The 17,500-nt window shown below is 40.0% G+C and overlaps 1 protein-coding gene across 3 annotated transcripts in view; it reads left to right on the top strand.

Annotated features, from left to right (window-relative positions):
• The window catches only part of LOC101845238 (neuronal acetylcholine receptor subunit alpha-10-like), a 326,112-nt gene that overhangs the window by 175,122 nt on the left and 133,490 nt on the right, over positions 1-17,500 (top strand). For all 3 annotated transcript variants that reach the window (XM_005098458.3, XM_005098459.3, XM_005098457.3), the window contains exon 3: positions 13,047-13,252. In XM_005098458.3, coding sequence (XP_005098515.1) covers positions 13,047-13,252 — 206 coding nt within the window. The remainder of the gene's footprint in view (positions 1-13,046; positions 13,253-17,500) is intronic.

Raw genomic sequence — 17,500 nt, 5'->3', positions numbered from 1 at the left:
AAATTTATTTCTACGACACTGTCTTTTCTAAAGTTAGTGTGCAGATTTATTAATGATTAACTAGTTCGCAGGATGCGGGGTCTGTGACAGGGCTAAACCAGAAAAAAATTGTCTTTAAAACGATGCAAATCTGGAACCCAATGGCTAGTTTCGATTGGACCCTACTAAAATTGCGGCTAGGGGCATTCCAATCGATACGTCTTTTGTGAGGAGATGTCAGTCCCATGTCGTTTTGGAGGGCACATCCAAACGGAATTTTCATGGATTGCTAAGGTAAGAACCGATGCTCCATTTCAAATACCGACTCCTGAGACAAGGACGACGAAAGGTCAAGTGGTTTCAGGTTTTGTGGACACGCAGGCTTAGCTACTTGAGCATACTGCGAATAATTACCGGTATACTGAAGCCCAACACCGTATGACATTTTTGTACCTGTTTTAAGACGGTGTATCCGAACCAATATTTAAATTGATGGGTATACAGTGATTATGTCTGTGAGTTTAATGTAAGCATAACATTTTACGCATTGTATAATTTCTGTTCGTGAAAGAGAGGGTATTTGAGGGAGTATGTGGTATACGTGCGTATAAGTATGTGTGTGTGTTAAATACACCAACCGATGGGCCTGGACAATAAAAATTAATCTTAACATGTCTTAGGTCCACCTTACCTAAGGCCATGATTATACAGAACAAGGTGGAGGTATTTAAAAACCCTATATTACGACTATGGTGTCCGTTTGTTTTGTTTTGTTGTTTGTTTGTTTGTTTTTTGGGGGGAGGGGTTGGGGTAGGCAAGCAATCTTAACGACTTTCGACAAAATCCAAAACAAAACAAAACGAAACACAAACACAAACAAAGAAACGAAAAACCCAAACAAATGCAGCAACAACTAAACAAATTGAAATTACCCGGAAGTTTATGTCGGATAATGAAATTGTTACCAAAGTCAAAAAGAAAGTAAACTATTCTGCCTTTTCGAATACAACTGCTTTTTAATTGGCTTCTTCTAAATATTCGCTTCCAGGTTGGTACGTGTAGAATAGTGTTGCTCAGGTCAAGCTTTCCAGCAGTTAGAAGAGATGGGACATGTCAACTTGTCCATTAACCACGGCTTACTAAAATTTGATTATCAGCCCTCTTCAGCGGTCCCGTAGTCTGAAAATGTGGAGGCGAGTTTAAAACGAGGTCACAGTAGCCTACGCGAGACAATGAGACGGCAGCGCAATCAGATCACCGAAAGGAAAATCAAATAAGGTTGTGCTTATAATACAACTACAAATATAATCTTAATTGGATTTATGATAACTAGATTTCTAGATCTAGACTCTAGTTCTAGTCTCATTTCTCGTTCTAGGTGCAGCAAAAGAGCTTCACTTCCCATTGGCAATGGGCACAGAAAATAATGAGAGAAAGAAGAAGAAGAAAGATAGCATTTGATAGCACATATCCATGGAAAACACAATCCATGCTCTATGTGCTAAAAAAATATACTCATTCATTATGCAAGCATGGAATAATTTATAGGTCTAACAGTAAAAACATTGCCAAGTATGGGTAATACACACCTACATGTAATCATGTATACACACATAGAGACATAGTCTAGATAGACACACATATATGCGTTCACAAACATTACAGTGTAAATATTATGAAAAAGGTTTAACTTACTTTGTTTATGAAGACAGCTATAAGACTTTCTGTTTAGGTTCTTTCTCAGATGGTGGATTGGATATCTTTTCAGAAATTGTTTAGCAAAATATTGCTCATGACAAAGCAGTTGTGTTGTCAAAAGTGTTCTTTGGTTGTTGCTTTTTTTCACATTTAAAAACAACTTATGATTTTCACGCCATTCGGAAAAGTTTAGTACAAAACTCCAGTAATAATAATAATAATCGTTATGGTCAGCCTGAACGAGGCGAATTATGGTTGAATCATCTGCAAATTTGATCTACTTGATGTTACTATTGTTTATTGGGCAATCGTTCGTGTATAGTGTGAATAAAACTGGTGACAAAACACATCATTGTGGGGTCCCTATATTTGTTGTGATGTGTGTCGATGAGGAATATTTTGATTTTACTTACTGGGGTCGGTTGGTAAGAAAATTCCCTATCCATATTATTAAATTGACTTTAACACCTATGTTTTCTAATTTCTTTAAAACGGATAGCTGGATGGATAGATCTAGTATTAAAGCTGACGAAAAATTAGCAGTCTGGACCTTATAGTATGTTTTGGCTTGTCCAAGTGTATATATATATATGTTTTTAAAGTAATAGCAGAATGGCGTCTTCCACACTTTTCCCATGACGATATGCGAATTGTAGAGGGTCCTGGGTCGGTTCTATGTAGATTCTTTGTGCGTAGTCTTTTTAAAACAGTTTTCTAGACATTTTATAGCTGCGGATGTTAAGGCTATTGGTCCTAAGTTATTCATTTCTGTACTTTTTTCTCTCTTTGGAAGGGGGGCGATTTGAAAGCATTTCCAAATAGTGGGAATAACATGTGTCAGCAACGACTGGTTGAAAATATAGGTGTGAATAGAATTAAGTTGTGTTGAACATTTTTTAGAAGTTTTGGTTGTACACAGTCTGGGCCACACGCCTTTCTCACACCCACACGTCCAAACACACATCTAACCCCACGTTCTTCAACAACAAGATTATTTTAATTTGTGTTGGTGTTCACACATTGCTGGTCAAACGAACTGCCTTTGTCAAATCGAGGCAAAGGGGCATTAAGTTTGTTTGCATAGCTCTCTTTGTTGTCAACACTAGCGTAAAAAAAGGAAAAGTGCAGTAAATCATTTTGTCTTCTCAGCCCTATTGTTACACATTGTTGGCGATGCACATTGTTCTATCAGTTTTGCTTTAAGCTCCTTCTAACTTAAAAGTCAAGAGAGTGTCATAAAAAAAGTAGAGCGAAACAATTACCGTACACTCTTAGGGGAAGATCAGAGGGGGAAAAATTGTAAAATGCTCAAAGTGTCTCTGACACGAATGCGCCCCTCTCGTGACTCCCTGGAGTCCCGTTTCTGTTATTGGTCTAGACTGCCCCTGGACTACACTAGCACAAGTGGCCTCAGGGGGAAAGACTCCACTGAAAAAAGTCGCAACTAAGAATTGCCCTTGTGATAAATAAATTAGTTTCTGTCTGGATGTGCTCGCATCCTAAAGATCTCATTAGGATAGGGCTTACAGGGATCCTACAGTCGTCTTTTCTGTGTGGTTGGTGCTAAGGCATTCAGGGGAGTGCATTTTTTTTAAAAAAATCAAATAGAATCTTAGGGAACTTTTACAATCCCAGCAAAAACGAAAAACGATAACGTCGAGTCGGGACAAGCGTTCGAAGATATAAAATGCCATAAACAGTTTACTACATCTGTTCATCTGTACGGTAGGGTACAAACAATGTTGGAATAAATTTTAGTATACAATTTGTCATTTGATTGCTTCCAAGCACTGGTGAAAAAAGCGATACATAAAGATAGAACCCATCTTTATACCATTGTTTATGCGGGAAAAAAACGTGAACTTTCAGATAGATCTAGCGTTATATCAGCCACCGTGCTTTGATAATAATAATAATAATAATAATAATAATAATAATAATAATAATAATAATAATAGATATCATTTGTATAGCGCATATCCCCGCTCAACAGCAGGCTCTATGCGCTTTACACAATAGTATTACCCCAGCAGACCATAGAACACTCCGAAACATTCTCAGCTTCCCGGGAAGCAAACAGTGCAAGCAGCTGATTAAGCGCTCAAACACTAACTAATTGACAAGATCTTTCGCTGTCCATAGCCGGGTACCCATTCCCACCTGGGTGAAGTGAGGAAAATTCGTGTAAAGTGCCTTTCCCAAGGACACAACGTCGGGCCCCTGACGGGATTCGAACCCGTGACCTTACAGTTGCGAGTCCGAGAGCCTAACCACTAGGCCAGCGACGCCACAAAACGCTTTTAATAACGATGAACAAATAAGAATAGTCTTAAAAGTATTACAAATTAAAAGAGGTTTGAATTCAAAGAAGTACATGTCATACCAGGGCGATAAGAGACTGAGACTGAGAGTGAAGTACTAGTTTAGGTTTATTGTAAGCAAGCCCCCTTTGTAGATATGCAATAGTTTTATTTGACTTCATATCTCCTGTTGGTGACTTCCCTCCTTGAAAATGTGCACGGTTCCTTCTCGTTGTACTTAATTCTAAAATATAATTGTTGTACCTTCTTCTTTTGTGCAGCTACCTGAAATGTTTTACCAGTTGAATACATGGTCTTTACGTACCGTGTCCCGATAATTGTTGTCCTGGTCAACAGTCAAAAAATCCGCTTGGAAGCTTATGTAGGGCTTTCGCCTCCATGTTTCATTATCACTTTATAATATGCCCCTTTAGGAGCCTTGGCATCTACCGATACATAATATGCTTTACTCTTGCTTGAGTTTCTGTCGCACTGATGCTTTTACAAGAAGGAGATGCTACTCTTGAGTTCATCCTTCAACCTGAGGGACCAGGTGACAGCCACACCTTGGAGTCTTAAGTCCGAAGACACTATGACTGATTACCTGTCTTATTCTTCTCAACCCCGAGGTCTACACTGCTATTCAAGAAAACTATTTCAGATTTATATAATAGATCACAGTACGCTAACTTTGTCACAAATTTAATCCGGCCATAATTTTGATCCTAGATTTAGTACACGTTTTGGGGTACTTGCTTTCGTTTGTTTTCCTTTGTTCGTGTTCTATGGCTGCCATCACTGTTGAACATGGTTTGTGCTGCAGGGGAATGTGAAACGCAATCGTATTGTTTACGTAGTCATAAAAAATATAGAAGGTATTTAAAATCTGTTAATATATGTAGATCAAATAATGGTTTCTCGAAAAGCTGTGAAATCACCAAAAACTTCACATAATGATTTCAACAGAAGGTGGCAATTTCAGCAAACGAAAGAAGCTAATGAGCATCAATAATGCAATGAACCTTGGAAGATTTGATCCCAGCATAAATTATGCCCTACCATTGTTTGTGGCCCAGAACCTTGAAAGCATCGCACAATTTTTGAAATAAGTCTAAAATTTATTATTTTGTAATTCTAGCTTACAAAATGGCACATTTCTACAAAATCAGTTTTATTTTTGCTGAACTCATTTTTAAAATGGCACAACTCATACTGAAACAAAATAGGCAACAATAACACAACCCATCTCCATCCAATAATTTCTAAGAGTTATGCATTATTCTACCAAGGGTATCTAGCAAACACCGTAGAAACGTGTATGGTAAATTTTATTATCATCGCATGACAATTACTAGAGTTAAATACTTTTCACCCGTTTATCTCAACAGTAGCAAAATTGAGATACACCGTTTCACTATCGAAGCCACAGATTGCAAATGTACAAAAATTATATCTCTGAAACTCCTAAACACACAATTAATTACTTTTTGCTGTGTTTGTATGCGTATTTCGGCTTTGGTTTGTGTGAAAATTAAGCTTATAACACAGTACGAGATTTACTTTCTCTCGCAGTCATCAAAGAGAAAAGGAAATTACGAAGCAGTAATGGAGCGATGTTAATTTCCTTATCACATTTTAGATGAGAAAAGTCCTTTCTGCTATTAACACTTTATGTTAACAGTGAAAACGGAACTAGACAATCCACAGTAGATTCAAATGACCTTCGAAGCACGGCCAACACATTCGTTGATTGTACTTAATTATTTGTTAAAGTATCCCTGGAAAAAGATAAACTGAAAAGAACCCCCTCCCCCCCAAATAAATGTTTTTATTTTTTGGTTTGATTGTGTTTTTAATATCCTTTGAACCTTTTTTCTTGTCTTCAGTTGTAATAGTAGAAAACATCGTGGAACAGTGCGAAATTTTTGTTACGGTACAAAAGGGAAATTGTTTCAGTCTACTCCACCAACCTGTGTCCGGAAGAAGGAAGGAAGTGATTGTAAGGGCAGCATGAAAGCTATGCTTCCAATCTACCATGCCAATTAAGCAGGAACGTCTAGAGGAAATGAAATGGTTTTAGATATCAGCAAGTTAGGTGAGTTTCATTCACAATCTCGAGACAAAATTCGGTGATTCGTATTTGTGATTACTATTTTTATTTGGCACCAACTATCAACGTCTGACTGTATGGGAAAATGGGAAGGTGGGAGCTGAATCAGGGCAGGGGAATAATGTCGTCGAACGTTATTCCTTGCCTCTACTCTTTGTAATTTTTTTACGTGTAGCTGTTTTTCCCCGCAGTAGACCCAGTTTAGTTAATTTAGGAGGTGGCCTGTTTGGGCTAACGCAGGCTGAGAGGGATGCATTGTACCTATAGTAAAACCGAGACATTCGTGGAGTGCCTAGCTGCTATATCACATATACCGACAATAGTCTTTGTTTTACCTGCTCCCTGCGCTTGATGTTTTTCGTGCCTCGAGTTACCTTTTTGGGGGGCCTGAATGTATCAACTACATATAGCCACAATGCGCTGACGATTTATAAATGTTTAGATTTTTTTAATTTTTTTTTCTTACGCTGGGTTTTTTTTTCTTTTTTTTTTTTGCGTTCCAAATGATAATTTTCATTTTTATTCCATGTGTTGATGTTTTAGATTCTATGGATTTTTTCCCCCATTCATTTCAGAGAAGGAAAAACAGAAAGGGAATAAAAAAAGTTTCTAGAAGTCTATATATTTTTTTCCTTGACTATTCTTTTTCTTTATTATTTTTAAAAGGTGTGAAATAGAAACAGAGAAGACGGAAAAATACGATGATTGCACTGCAGTGTGCGTTGGTTAATTTGGGGGTAAAAAAAGAGAGGGGGATGATTCCTTGTGAAATGCTTATCAATTTACTCTTTAAAATAATCTATTTTTTTGTTTTGTTTCTTCAGCCTACTAATGATTCAATATTGATCACATATCGATTATTTTTTGTACTGTTTATAACCGATCATATCTAATCGGAACTTCCACCCCATCCCTCCAACCTACCCACCCCCTACCCCCCATCCTCTGACTGCCTCTAACAGTTTTCTTTTTTCCTAAATCTTCATGACTAGAACGGCTGATCGAAAACAGAAACCACAGATTTAAAAGCCAATCCTATAAATAAACGATTAAGTCTGTTCAGTTTATCAACTCTTCACTCAACTTTTGTAGCTAATTGTTATCGGCAGCGCACAGAGTAGTAAATAGGTAAAGTGCACACAGACATACATTCTCTCTCTCTCTCTCTCTCTCTCTCTCTCTCTCTCTCTCTCTCTCTCTCTCCACTTCCACCTCCTCCTTCTCCGACTTCTTCTTCTACTTTTTCTTCTTCCTCCCAGTCTTTATATCCACATTAACTTACACTCACGCCTGTGTGGATCTTCACAGTGTAGGCATCCACAAAGAGGGGCACTGTATTGTAACCTACTAAAGCCATGGCGTTCCAGTGAAGAATCCCTCTTCCTAATGCCTGAGAGTTGATGGGAGTTTAAAGATGATTGGTGGACCTTCAGACGAGATTAGTCACCAGCCAGGGGATTTCTGGGATGAGTCCTAGGTGTCCGTGATGCTCAGAACGTTCTACTCCCAACAAACAATTATTTCTGATGATTGGACGCGGCCCTCGACAGAGCAACGATAAACAATTTTCCCGTATTGATTCTATATTGAGTGATGTGCTCCAGTATGGAGTTATCAAATTACCAATCTGGGAAAATGAAGGATAAGGAGAAAAATCAAAGAATCTACATTATGACTCAGCGATTAGATTGAGAAAGAAGAGAATATTATAAAGAAATGAAATGTCTGTGTAACTTATTTAACTTGCGATAAAATCACGGGCTCGTCGTAATCAAGAATACGTGATCCTTGAGAAATAATATCACAAAACATAAAATATTATTCATAATTCTATATATGGATTTTTAATACAGGACGCTGGCATACATGCACACTCACACATACATACACACACACAAACACACACACACACACACACACACACATACACATACACACATACACACACACACACTCATAGAAACACACACGCACCCACACTACTGTGGTGATGGGTGGATCAAAATGTGGGTGGGGTTTAAAAAGTTCAAAGGTAAGACTTCCATCGTTCAGGGGAACGTCTAGATATGTGTGAGAGTGTGAATGTGTGTGTGTGTGTGTGTGTGTGTGTGTGTGTGTGTGTTTGCGCGTGTGTGTGTGTGTATGTGTGTGTGTGTATGTGTGTGTGTGTGTGTGTGTGTGTGTGTGTGTGTGTGTACACTTATGCATACAGGTAACTGGATTGGTTAGTTTGTCGCAGAACACAAGACATTGCTAACGAGGGCCCAATAAGCGCATGATGGTTACTTCAGAAAGTATGTCATGAACTCTCTTCCACCCCCCCCCCCCCCCCAAATCACTATCAGGACTCGAAGAGAACGAGCCCTCTCTAACAACAGTTTTTGCGAGTATTTCTTTTTCTTTGACCTTTTTACAAAAATAGTTTTTTTTAAGAAACTGGGCTCTTTAGACATTTACTTGGTTGTCAAGATACTACCTTTGTAAGCGGTGACATCAGTGACTAGATAAACAAGCAAGTATGTGTGTCCCAGCCGTTCAGTCCCGACATTGAAAAGAATAGCACTGACGTGGTGCTGGCGAGTCGTAGGAGGCGACTATAAGGCTAAACCAGGTCGGGGGTTGAGTCACGAGGCTAACAACCTCTCTCGTAAAAAGAACTTGTTACAGAAACACATACAAGTAAAAACCATGGTCTCTGCTTGGCTGGTCGTGGATTTTCTCCGAGGGAGAGTTTATGACGCGAAACAGTGAACGCCGAAAGGAAGCTGCTGGGCAGAAGCCTCCACCATCATCCAAGTCCAAGTCTCTCCGGATTGGATCGTGGAACGTTAGGATCCTTTATGAGGCTGGAAAAACTGCACAGGTCCTCCCAGAAATGCACCAATACCACCTGAACATACTGGGAATCAGCGAGACCCACTTGAACCAGTCTGGACAGAAGCGAATGAAAGAGGGGGAGCTTTTCATTTATTCAGGAAATGACACTGATGGACCACACAGGGAAGGAGTAGGGATGATCATCGCCAAAACAGCGCAAAAGACATTTAGGGGCTGGGAAGCGCATGGTCCAAGAATCATCATGGCCTCATTTGGAACTAAAAAAGAACTCAAGGAAAGAGATGGTAGGAAGAAGGTTATAAACATGAACATCATACAAGTGTATGCTCCAACCAATGATGCAAAAGTGGAGAATAATGATGACTTCTACAACCGCCTGCAGAGTGTGATCGACAAACTTCCAGGTAAGAACATCAACATTGTCATTGGAGACCTAAATGCAACGGTAGGTTCGAACAATCGTCACTGTGAGGAAATCATGGGCAGACATGGAATAGGAGAGGCAAATGACAACGGAGAAAGATTCCCAAACTTCTGTGCATTCAACAACTTGGTTATTGGAGGAACAATCTTCCCACATAAAAGAATTCATAAGGCCACTTGGGTCCCCCCGAATGGAACAACGGAAAACCAGATTCACCATTTTTGCATTACCCGAAAGTTTAGACGCTCACTGGAGGACGTCCGAGTCTTACGAGGGGTAGACGTCGAATCAGACCACCATTTGAGCCTTGGAAAAATGAAACTGAAATTGAGAAGGTACGCACAAATCATTACTGGAAGTCACCAAAAGTATGAAGCGAGCCTTTTGAAAGATACAGTAAAGAAGAATTCAAGTTGGAAATGAAGAACAGATTTCAATCCCTTCAAGATCTGGATGAATGTGAAGTAAACGAACACTGGGAAAAGATAAAAGAGGCAGTAAATGCAACCTGCCAGGAATTAATGGATTTCACATGACTCTCTAGACAAAGTCAAAAAAAGAAGAGAGTCAACAACAGCCTTACCCGAACTGAGAAATTTGCTGCTCAACAAGAGTACACCGAAGTAAACAGGAAGGTAAAGAATTCCATCAAGAAGGACAAGAATACCTACCTGAATGGCCTGTCCGACAAGGCGGAGAAAGCAGCAACAGACGGGCACTTGCGGATTGTACATCAGACAACAAAGACTCTTTCAGGTAGGTTCAGCAAGCCCATTCTACTAGTGAAAGACAAAGAGGGAAAGACTATCTTCAGCCCAGAGGGGCAACAGAACCAATGGAGAGAACACTTTGATCAACTATTGAACAGGCCATCTCAAGAAAACCAACCAGAAATTCTTCCCTCCAAAAATGACCCCCAAATCGCTACGGAACCACCTTCGAGAGAGGACATTGCTGCAGCTATAACAGCACTGAAGTCCCACAAGGCTTCTTGCCCCGACCATATACCACCGGAAGCCCTTACGAGAAATAAAGATACATCAGTGGAAATTCTCTACGCTCTATTCGAAAAGGTTTGGCAAGAAGAGGAAATACTATCAGACTGGAAGGAAGGCCACCTCATCAAGCTGCCAAAGAAAGGAGACCTCAGCAATTGTAACAACTACAGAGGCATAACACTCCTGACCATACCTGGGAAAGTCTTTAACAGGATAACTCCTGGAGCCTGGAGAGAATCAAGCTGGCAACAGATGAGAAGCTCAGAGGAAACCAGGCAGGATTCCGCAAGAACCGATCATGTGTGGACCAGATCGCTACCCTGCGCATCATTATTGAGCAATCGCTTGAATTGAATTCACCACTAGTGGTCAACTTTATAGATTACTAGCTGGGCCCCCTTTCGATGATATGTACTTTAATATCAACTAAAACTCATTGGCCTACTATATTTGCGCTCTACTGGAATGGGGCAATAAATCTTGAGAGGTGCAAAAAATTATAAGATCTAGAATATAGATCTAGATCTATAGATCTACTCTCAAAACAAAATGCGCCTCGTGAAATATTACTTCCAGATTTTCTAAAATTACAGAGACAGAAGCGTCGCCCTACAAAAACGATCGGCGAAATAAAGAAATTTAGATTTTTGCAGCAAAACTGTCTCAAAACTGAAAAAACCAAGGGCGTCATGCTCTGGAGAATATTTTAAAGAATCTTTTTACGGAAACTGCAAGTCGATCGATGCAGCCATTAAAAAGCCTTTTGAATAGCAAAATTCGGCCACCACAAATAGATAATAGATGAGAAAAGGCATTTGATAGCGTGGACAGGGAAACTCTGTGGAAACTCATGTGGCATTATGGAATACCTGACAAAATCGTCAAACTTGTGAAGACAACCTATGATGGAACAAACTGCCAAGTCTTCCACGAAGAACAACTCTCAGAACCATTCCAGGTACAGACAGGAGTGCGACAAGGATGCCTGCTCTCACCTTTTCTCCTCATACTTGAAATTGACTGGATCATGAAGGAAGCCACCAGAAGCAAGCGAAATGGAATACTGTGGATCCCTTGGCAGCAGCTGAACGACTTGGACTTCGCCGATGACCTTGCTCTGCTCTCTCACACACATGCTCAGATGCAAGAAAAGACCAAGGAACTCAACAGCCTATCAGGTAGTGTTGGCCTAAGTATACACCCGGGCAAGTCGAAAGTAGTGAAGCTAGGAAAAGTGTCAAGCCCTGCTGTGACAATGGAAGACAATCCCCTAGAAGAAGTGGACTCCTTTACCTACCTTGGAAATGTCATCGATGGTAAAGGTGGAACTGAGGTAGATGTAAAAGCAAGAACCGCCAAGGCAAGGTTAGCCTTCAAGCAATTATCAAAAGTCTGGAAAGCAAGCGACATCTCACTGCACACCAAGATTCGACTCTTTAATTCTAATGTCAAGTCTGTGCTCCTCTACGCCTCGAAACGTGTAAGACAACAAAGACAGTGCTGAAAAAAGTTAAGACTTTCATCAACAGATGTATGAGGAGTATCCTAAGAATTAAGTGGCAGGATAGATTAAGAAATGAAGAGCTATGGGAAAGGACAGGACAAAAGAATATAGAAGTAGAAATAGGACTAAGAAAGTGGCGTTGGATGGGACACACCTTCAAAAAGCCCAGCAGAAACATCACAAAACAGTCACTGCAAAGGAACCCACATGGAGGAGATGGTTGGAAAGGGACCTGAGAAAGATGAAGCTTACTTGGAACGAACTAGAATGGCCCAGGATATAGATAAATGGAAGGAGGTTGTATGTGGCCTATACCCTGCCAGGGGTAAAAGGCGTTGATGATGATGATGATTGATGTGTGTGTCCACTGTGTGCAACTAGGGTCACAAGTTTCTGAAGCTCTCTTTATGGTTTCAACTGATTATTTCATTAACTAAGAAACATTCATTTACACACACACGCACGTACAGACGCACACACACACACACACACACACACACACACACACACACACACACACACACACACACACACACACACATACACACGTGCGGGCGCCCCGTACACACTCTCGTGCCCATACGTACACGCACTTGGACGCGCATACACGCGTATACACATGCGAACGCGCCCTTCTCTCGTCACATGCGTACACTCAGTTTCACTTTTCCGAGCCCGTGAGAGGCAACATGTTCATCTTGACCAGAGTTGATCATTATTTGTAAGGGCAAAAGTGCCCGTCTTGAAAATTAACATCGATATTTGGAAACGATAGATCTGATAAATATATTTGTTTCTCGAAATGCTATTGAGCGACAAAGTGTCAGTTTTAGCCTCAGTTTTGAAGGATTGGGTTTTTCATCAAGATAGAGATGAGGCCTCGCAAGAAAAGCTTTCCCACAATTGGAACATAATTAACAAAACGTCGTATTCGAAAGTGAATAAAACAAATGTTTCACGACGTGGTGGAATCATGCACTGGTCAATTTTTGGGCACATAGCAAAGACAAAACGATAGGTAATGCGTTCGCATTTCTTATGTATTTAAGAGTTTATGTTGATAAAAGTCCGGGGACAAAGATCTGTGCAACATTTTTTACGTCCCAGACAGCAAGAAGTGGTAGGCATAACTGTACACGGTTAAGGATATTATAATTTAAGCCTAAGACTATGATTTTCTCTCATTAATCCACAGATTTTGACAACGAACTCAATATAACGTCCAAAGAGAAACTATTGGTTAAGAGACTACTGAAACGGTACGACAAGCAAGGCAAAGAAGGTCGCCCTGTTGTGAACACTTCAGACGCCGTGAGAGTGGAATTTGGCCTTTCTCTCATACAAATTCTGGATGTGGATATCAAGGATCAGGTGTTAAAGACCAACATCTGGTACGAATATGTAAGTATGATCTACCCGATTATATTCTTTTTCTGGGACAAGAATGCAATAGATAAAATGTAAACAGCTGGTTTCTGTGATGGTGGTGTTGAATGTTATTTACATAATTTATTATTACTTTTACGTGGTGACCTGCATTAATCTTTCTTTCTTACCAGGGCCAAGCTGGACTAAGTGGGATACAACATCCAAGCAATAAGGACGGAATACTCGATAAAATAGACATTAACAGAAAAACAGTCTACACCACAGGTGCTTATACACCAAGCCTTCTCCGAATTGCTATAAATTTTTCAATGTATTGCACCCAAAAACAAATCCTCGTAAGCCAACATCACAAACTCTCCTTGTATGAAAGTTGCTCAATGCAAGTTGTTCTGTTACTGGTTACATCAAGTCTGATAAACGATGTCGTCCTTTCGCTAAACTCTTGGTAAAAAAAACTCGGTCTACTATTCTTATATCGCAAGGGTCAAGACAACAGGACGAATATAGCCCACTTGACTCTTTCATTGTCTACTTCCAAGATATATTATTTGTGACAGATTCTGTTTATTTTATTGGGATTTTTTTTATTTTTTTTGGGGGGGGGGTAAAGGCCTTTGCTATAATTGAACAGCCATTTATATTTTGTTGTTGCTGTTCGTGGTGGAGATTGTGGTAGTTGTGGTGTTGCTGTTTGTTGTTATGTTCTTAGAGAATTGACACTAATTAATGGATGATAGAAATGCCCTGCGAATTATCTTGTGATTTCCTTTCTTAGTATAATCGATAACACTAACACTACAAACAGTGTGAAAACGATAACTGTAGCGCGATACTGTATAAGTGCTTGGGATGTAATCCGATACTGTGCAGCGTCAGGGAAGTATAATATCTTGTAGGCGGTTCATCTACATCTGATAAAACAAACATCTTACTACATGTACATACTAGATAATATTTCACCCGTGGCTGCGGTTGGTTAACAGGTTTGGACTGCTTATTTGCATGCAGACTTAAAGGCACGCAAATTGAAATCCTTGATAAATACAAAGATAGTACATAACAAAATGATCCACTCAGCCAAAAGTGTCCGCCGAAAGTCCGCTCTTTGCTTCAGATGGCGCTGCAGTCTGCTTTGAAGCTCTCTTTCGTTTTTCCAGAAGAAGAATAGGAATGTCACCATCTTGCGTGCGCAGATCGACTGCTGTTCATCAGCTGTTCGGGTTCGTTCAGTGCGGAGTTTTAGGGTGTTTTTTTTTACTTTAAGGACCTCTCGCCTCTCATTTTTAAGTTAAATTAAACGAAGAAAACAGTCGCCCCTTCCTCCGGAAGAGGTTTTTTGTCAACGTAACCATTTATTAAAAACGGTCTTCCGAAATGTCAATTCTTATTTATTCAAAAACTTGTTAGTTTCACTTTGATTTTTTTTCAACACAAGTAGGGTAACCCTGTTCGCAAAGGGTGAGCATTAGAGAAGAGGGCGCAACCGAATTTTGAGGACACTTTTTTATTTGGCTCAATGAGAGGAGTGGACCCTCTTGTTATGTGGACTCTTTGATAAACATCACCATTTAGAATGTTTACTCTTATTTTACTAAGCTCATCTTTTCACAAACCCCTCCTGCTCGTGTAATTATAAGGCCAATCTGAACTTGTATTGAAAGACGCTACAAAAAGGCCGAAGTCCTATCAGACTTGGAAAAGAACTTAAATATCATTGAAACATATTATTCAATGTTCAAATGACTACAGTGGAACTCGGATTTAACGAGCTTGGATTCAACGAGAACTCGGATTCAACGAGATGAGATAGATTCCCCGGTTTGTTTTTTCTTCTTTAAAATCAATAAAAATAATCCGAATTCAACGAGCACTTAAATCAGCGAGCTCGGATTCAACGAGGTCGCTTCCAGGGTGAACTGCCCCCGCAGACGTGGCTTCGCTCATTTTTCTCCCAGAACGAACTTTATTTATTCCCGGAAACCATCCATTGCAACTGCATCGTGAACCATTATACACTTAGCCGATTGCAAGCGACCAATTAGGGGCCTTTTTTTCATACCAACACATGCGTGTGTCGGAGTCGGATGAGCGTCTTGCACACATGTGACTGTGTGTATGTCAGGGAGGCAGGGGGGTGGGGGGGCGCACTAGCGATCCGGGCGTTGAACGTCGCAGATACAAACGCGTCACAGTCTTTTTTTCCCCTCAACAACTGATCATTATTACAATGATAAACTAGTCTTGACGTAGATCTTCGTAATGAATTGTGCGCTTGTCTATGAAATCAAAAGTTGCCGTTATGTTGGGATCTACACAGCAACACAACTTTGTGGCAAACAATCGAGATGACACAGGAATGCATTTGAACGAATCGGTCTTTTTCTTTTACACAGCTCATAATATGCGGGCATTTCAGGCACTATTTGTGACTTCTCTTCATACATTACTTGCTCAGTGCCTGTAATTATCTACACAAAACCTCATGTTTGCTATAAAGAACACTCGGATTCAACAAGATTTTAGGTCAGGCCCGGCGACCTCGTTGAATCCGAGTTCCACTGTATATCATTTTCACAAAATGATTGGAACATGTCACAGGCTACCTACAATACTGATGCTGTCGATACTGGCTTAACCCTATCCCGTACGCCCTGGGGTCATTTTGTACCCCCGCGGTTGTATTCTTTACATTTTAGAATACTTCAGTATTTCTCAAGAAAGCAATTTGTCAGACTGCTATGCAAAGTGTACAGATCGGATTTACGAGTAAATTTCCTCTTTGGAAAGTAGTGGCACAGAGTTCCCCACGTCGTATGGATACGATGGTAAAACACGACGTACAGATAGGGATAAAGATTACCATTTTAATTTCAGAATGCAACCAAAGACAGGAGACCCGGTAGTATGTTATTTGCATATGTCACTGTTTCCATAATATCAGGTCTAAATGCCCAAAAACATCGTTTAAATTCAGAAAAATCTTAACACATTCGCTTCTAAAGGCACTAACGACGGTGGAAAATGTTATGAATTAGACGCTCTATTACTTGAAATATACACAGCGGCAAAAGACACTTTCCACTTGGAGAGAAGCCTGTTTTGTGATTATTATGCAACATATAAAAAACAAAAATTGACTCGTGCATATTTCAAAGTAACTCAAGAAGTGTATTACTTTTTGTTTCTTGACCATGTCTCATATAGTGGTACAGCGTGCATTGTAGCCCCATACAATAATGCAAGCTTGGCATGTTTTGCGCATTGATCGAGTCAGTTTTTTTATTTCTTATTTTAATTAGATAGCTAATTGTTGTGGCAGTCCATTCCACTCTTGAATCGAAGCTTGTCCCAGTCGTTGTACAATGTTATTATCATTTTGGGAGCTACCTCTTAGGCTGGGTCAGTTCAAGCGTAATTATTTAAAAGATGGCAAACGTTGGTAATTATAAGGCAGCTTGCTCAATGTCCGAATGTATTTTTAGGCCTTAGTTGTATCCTTCTATCTCTGAAAACTCTTCCAGTGTCTGTATCAAACTGACGCGAAGAGCTGGTCGTTTTGAGAAAGTGATTTCAGAGATACCAGAGCAGTATCTGTCTGTCTTTTTGGGCAATATAGACCTGTGGTCTGCCTGATCTGTGTCTGTCAGATGTAACTCCAGTAACTTGGAACCAACCTCTCAGGATATAGATGGTAGGATGGGAGCAATGAAGCACCCGCACCACTCTACGGGCAGATAGTACAGCTTGCAGTATTCAAAATGCCCAACAGCGCTCCTCCAGACTTAACCTTGGCATTTTGTACTGCAATTTAAGACGACAAAAGCCATCTGGAATGTCTATGCAGCTTGTCTTATCGGTTCTTAAGTTGCTGATGTGTTTAACTAAACACAAATTAGAAGATTTCATAATTTCAGCGGAACTAAGTCACAAAATGTGTTAAATTGCATGTGGGCCAAGTGACCACGTGGTTAAACTTTTGTTCAGGAAAAAGATCAACGCCGAGTCATCGTTGGGAAATTTCGCTCACTTACTCTAGTGAACAAGGCCGCAGTTACAAAAAACAAAGTGGAAAGCTATTGCCGCTGGAGTTGTTATGCTGCTTTTGATAATGAAATTGAGGAAAAAGTTGTCCTGTGACTAATAATAATGGTGCACAATAAGAAAACTGATATGATCTCACGTTTTCTGTGCTGTTTACTTTGGGCTCTTTTTCTGCTCTTTTGTTTGTTTTTCATTGTTCTTGGGGGCGGGGTTTGGTTG

The sequence above is a fragment of the Aplysia californica genome, unplaced genomic scaffold (genome assembly GCF_000002075.1).
Source record: "Aplysia californica isolate F4 #8 unplaced genomic scaffold, AplCal3.0 scaffold00183, whole genome shotgun sequence".
NCBI classification, from domain to species: Eukaryota; Metazoa; Mollusca; class Gastropoda; order Aplysiida; family Aplysiidae; genus Aplysia; species Aplysia californica.
This window is presented reverse-complemented; position numbering and strand designations above follow the sequence as displayed.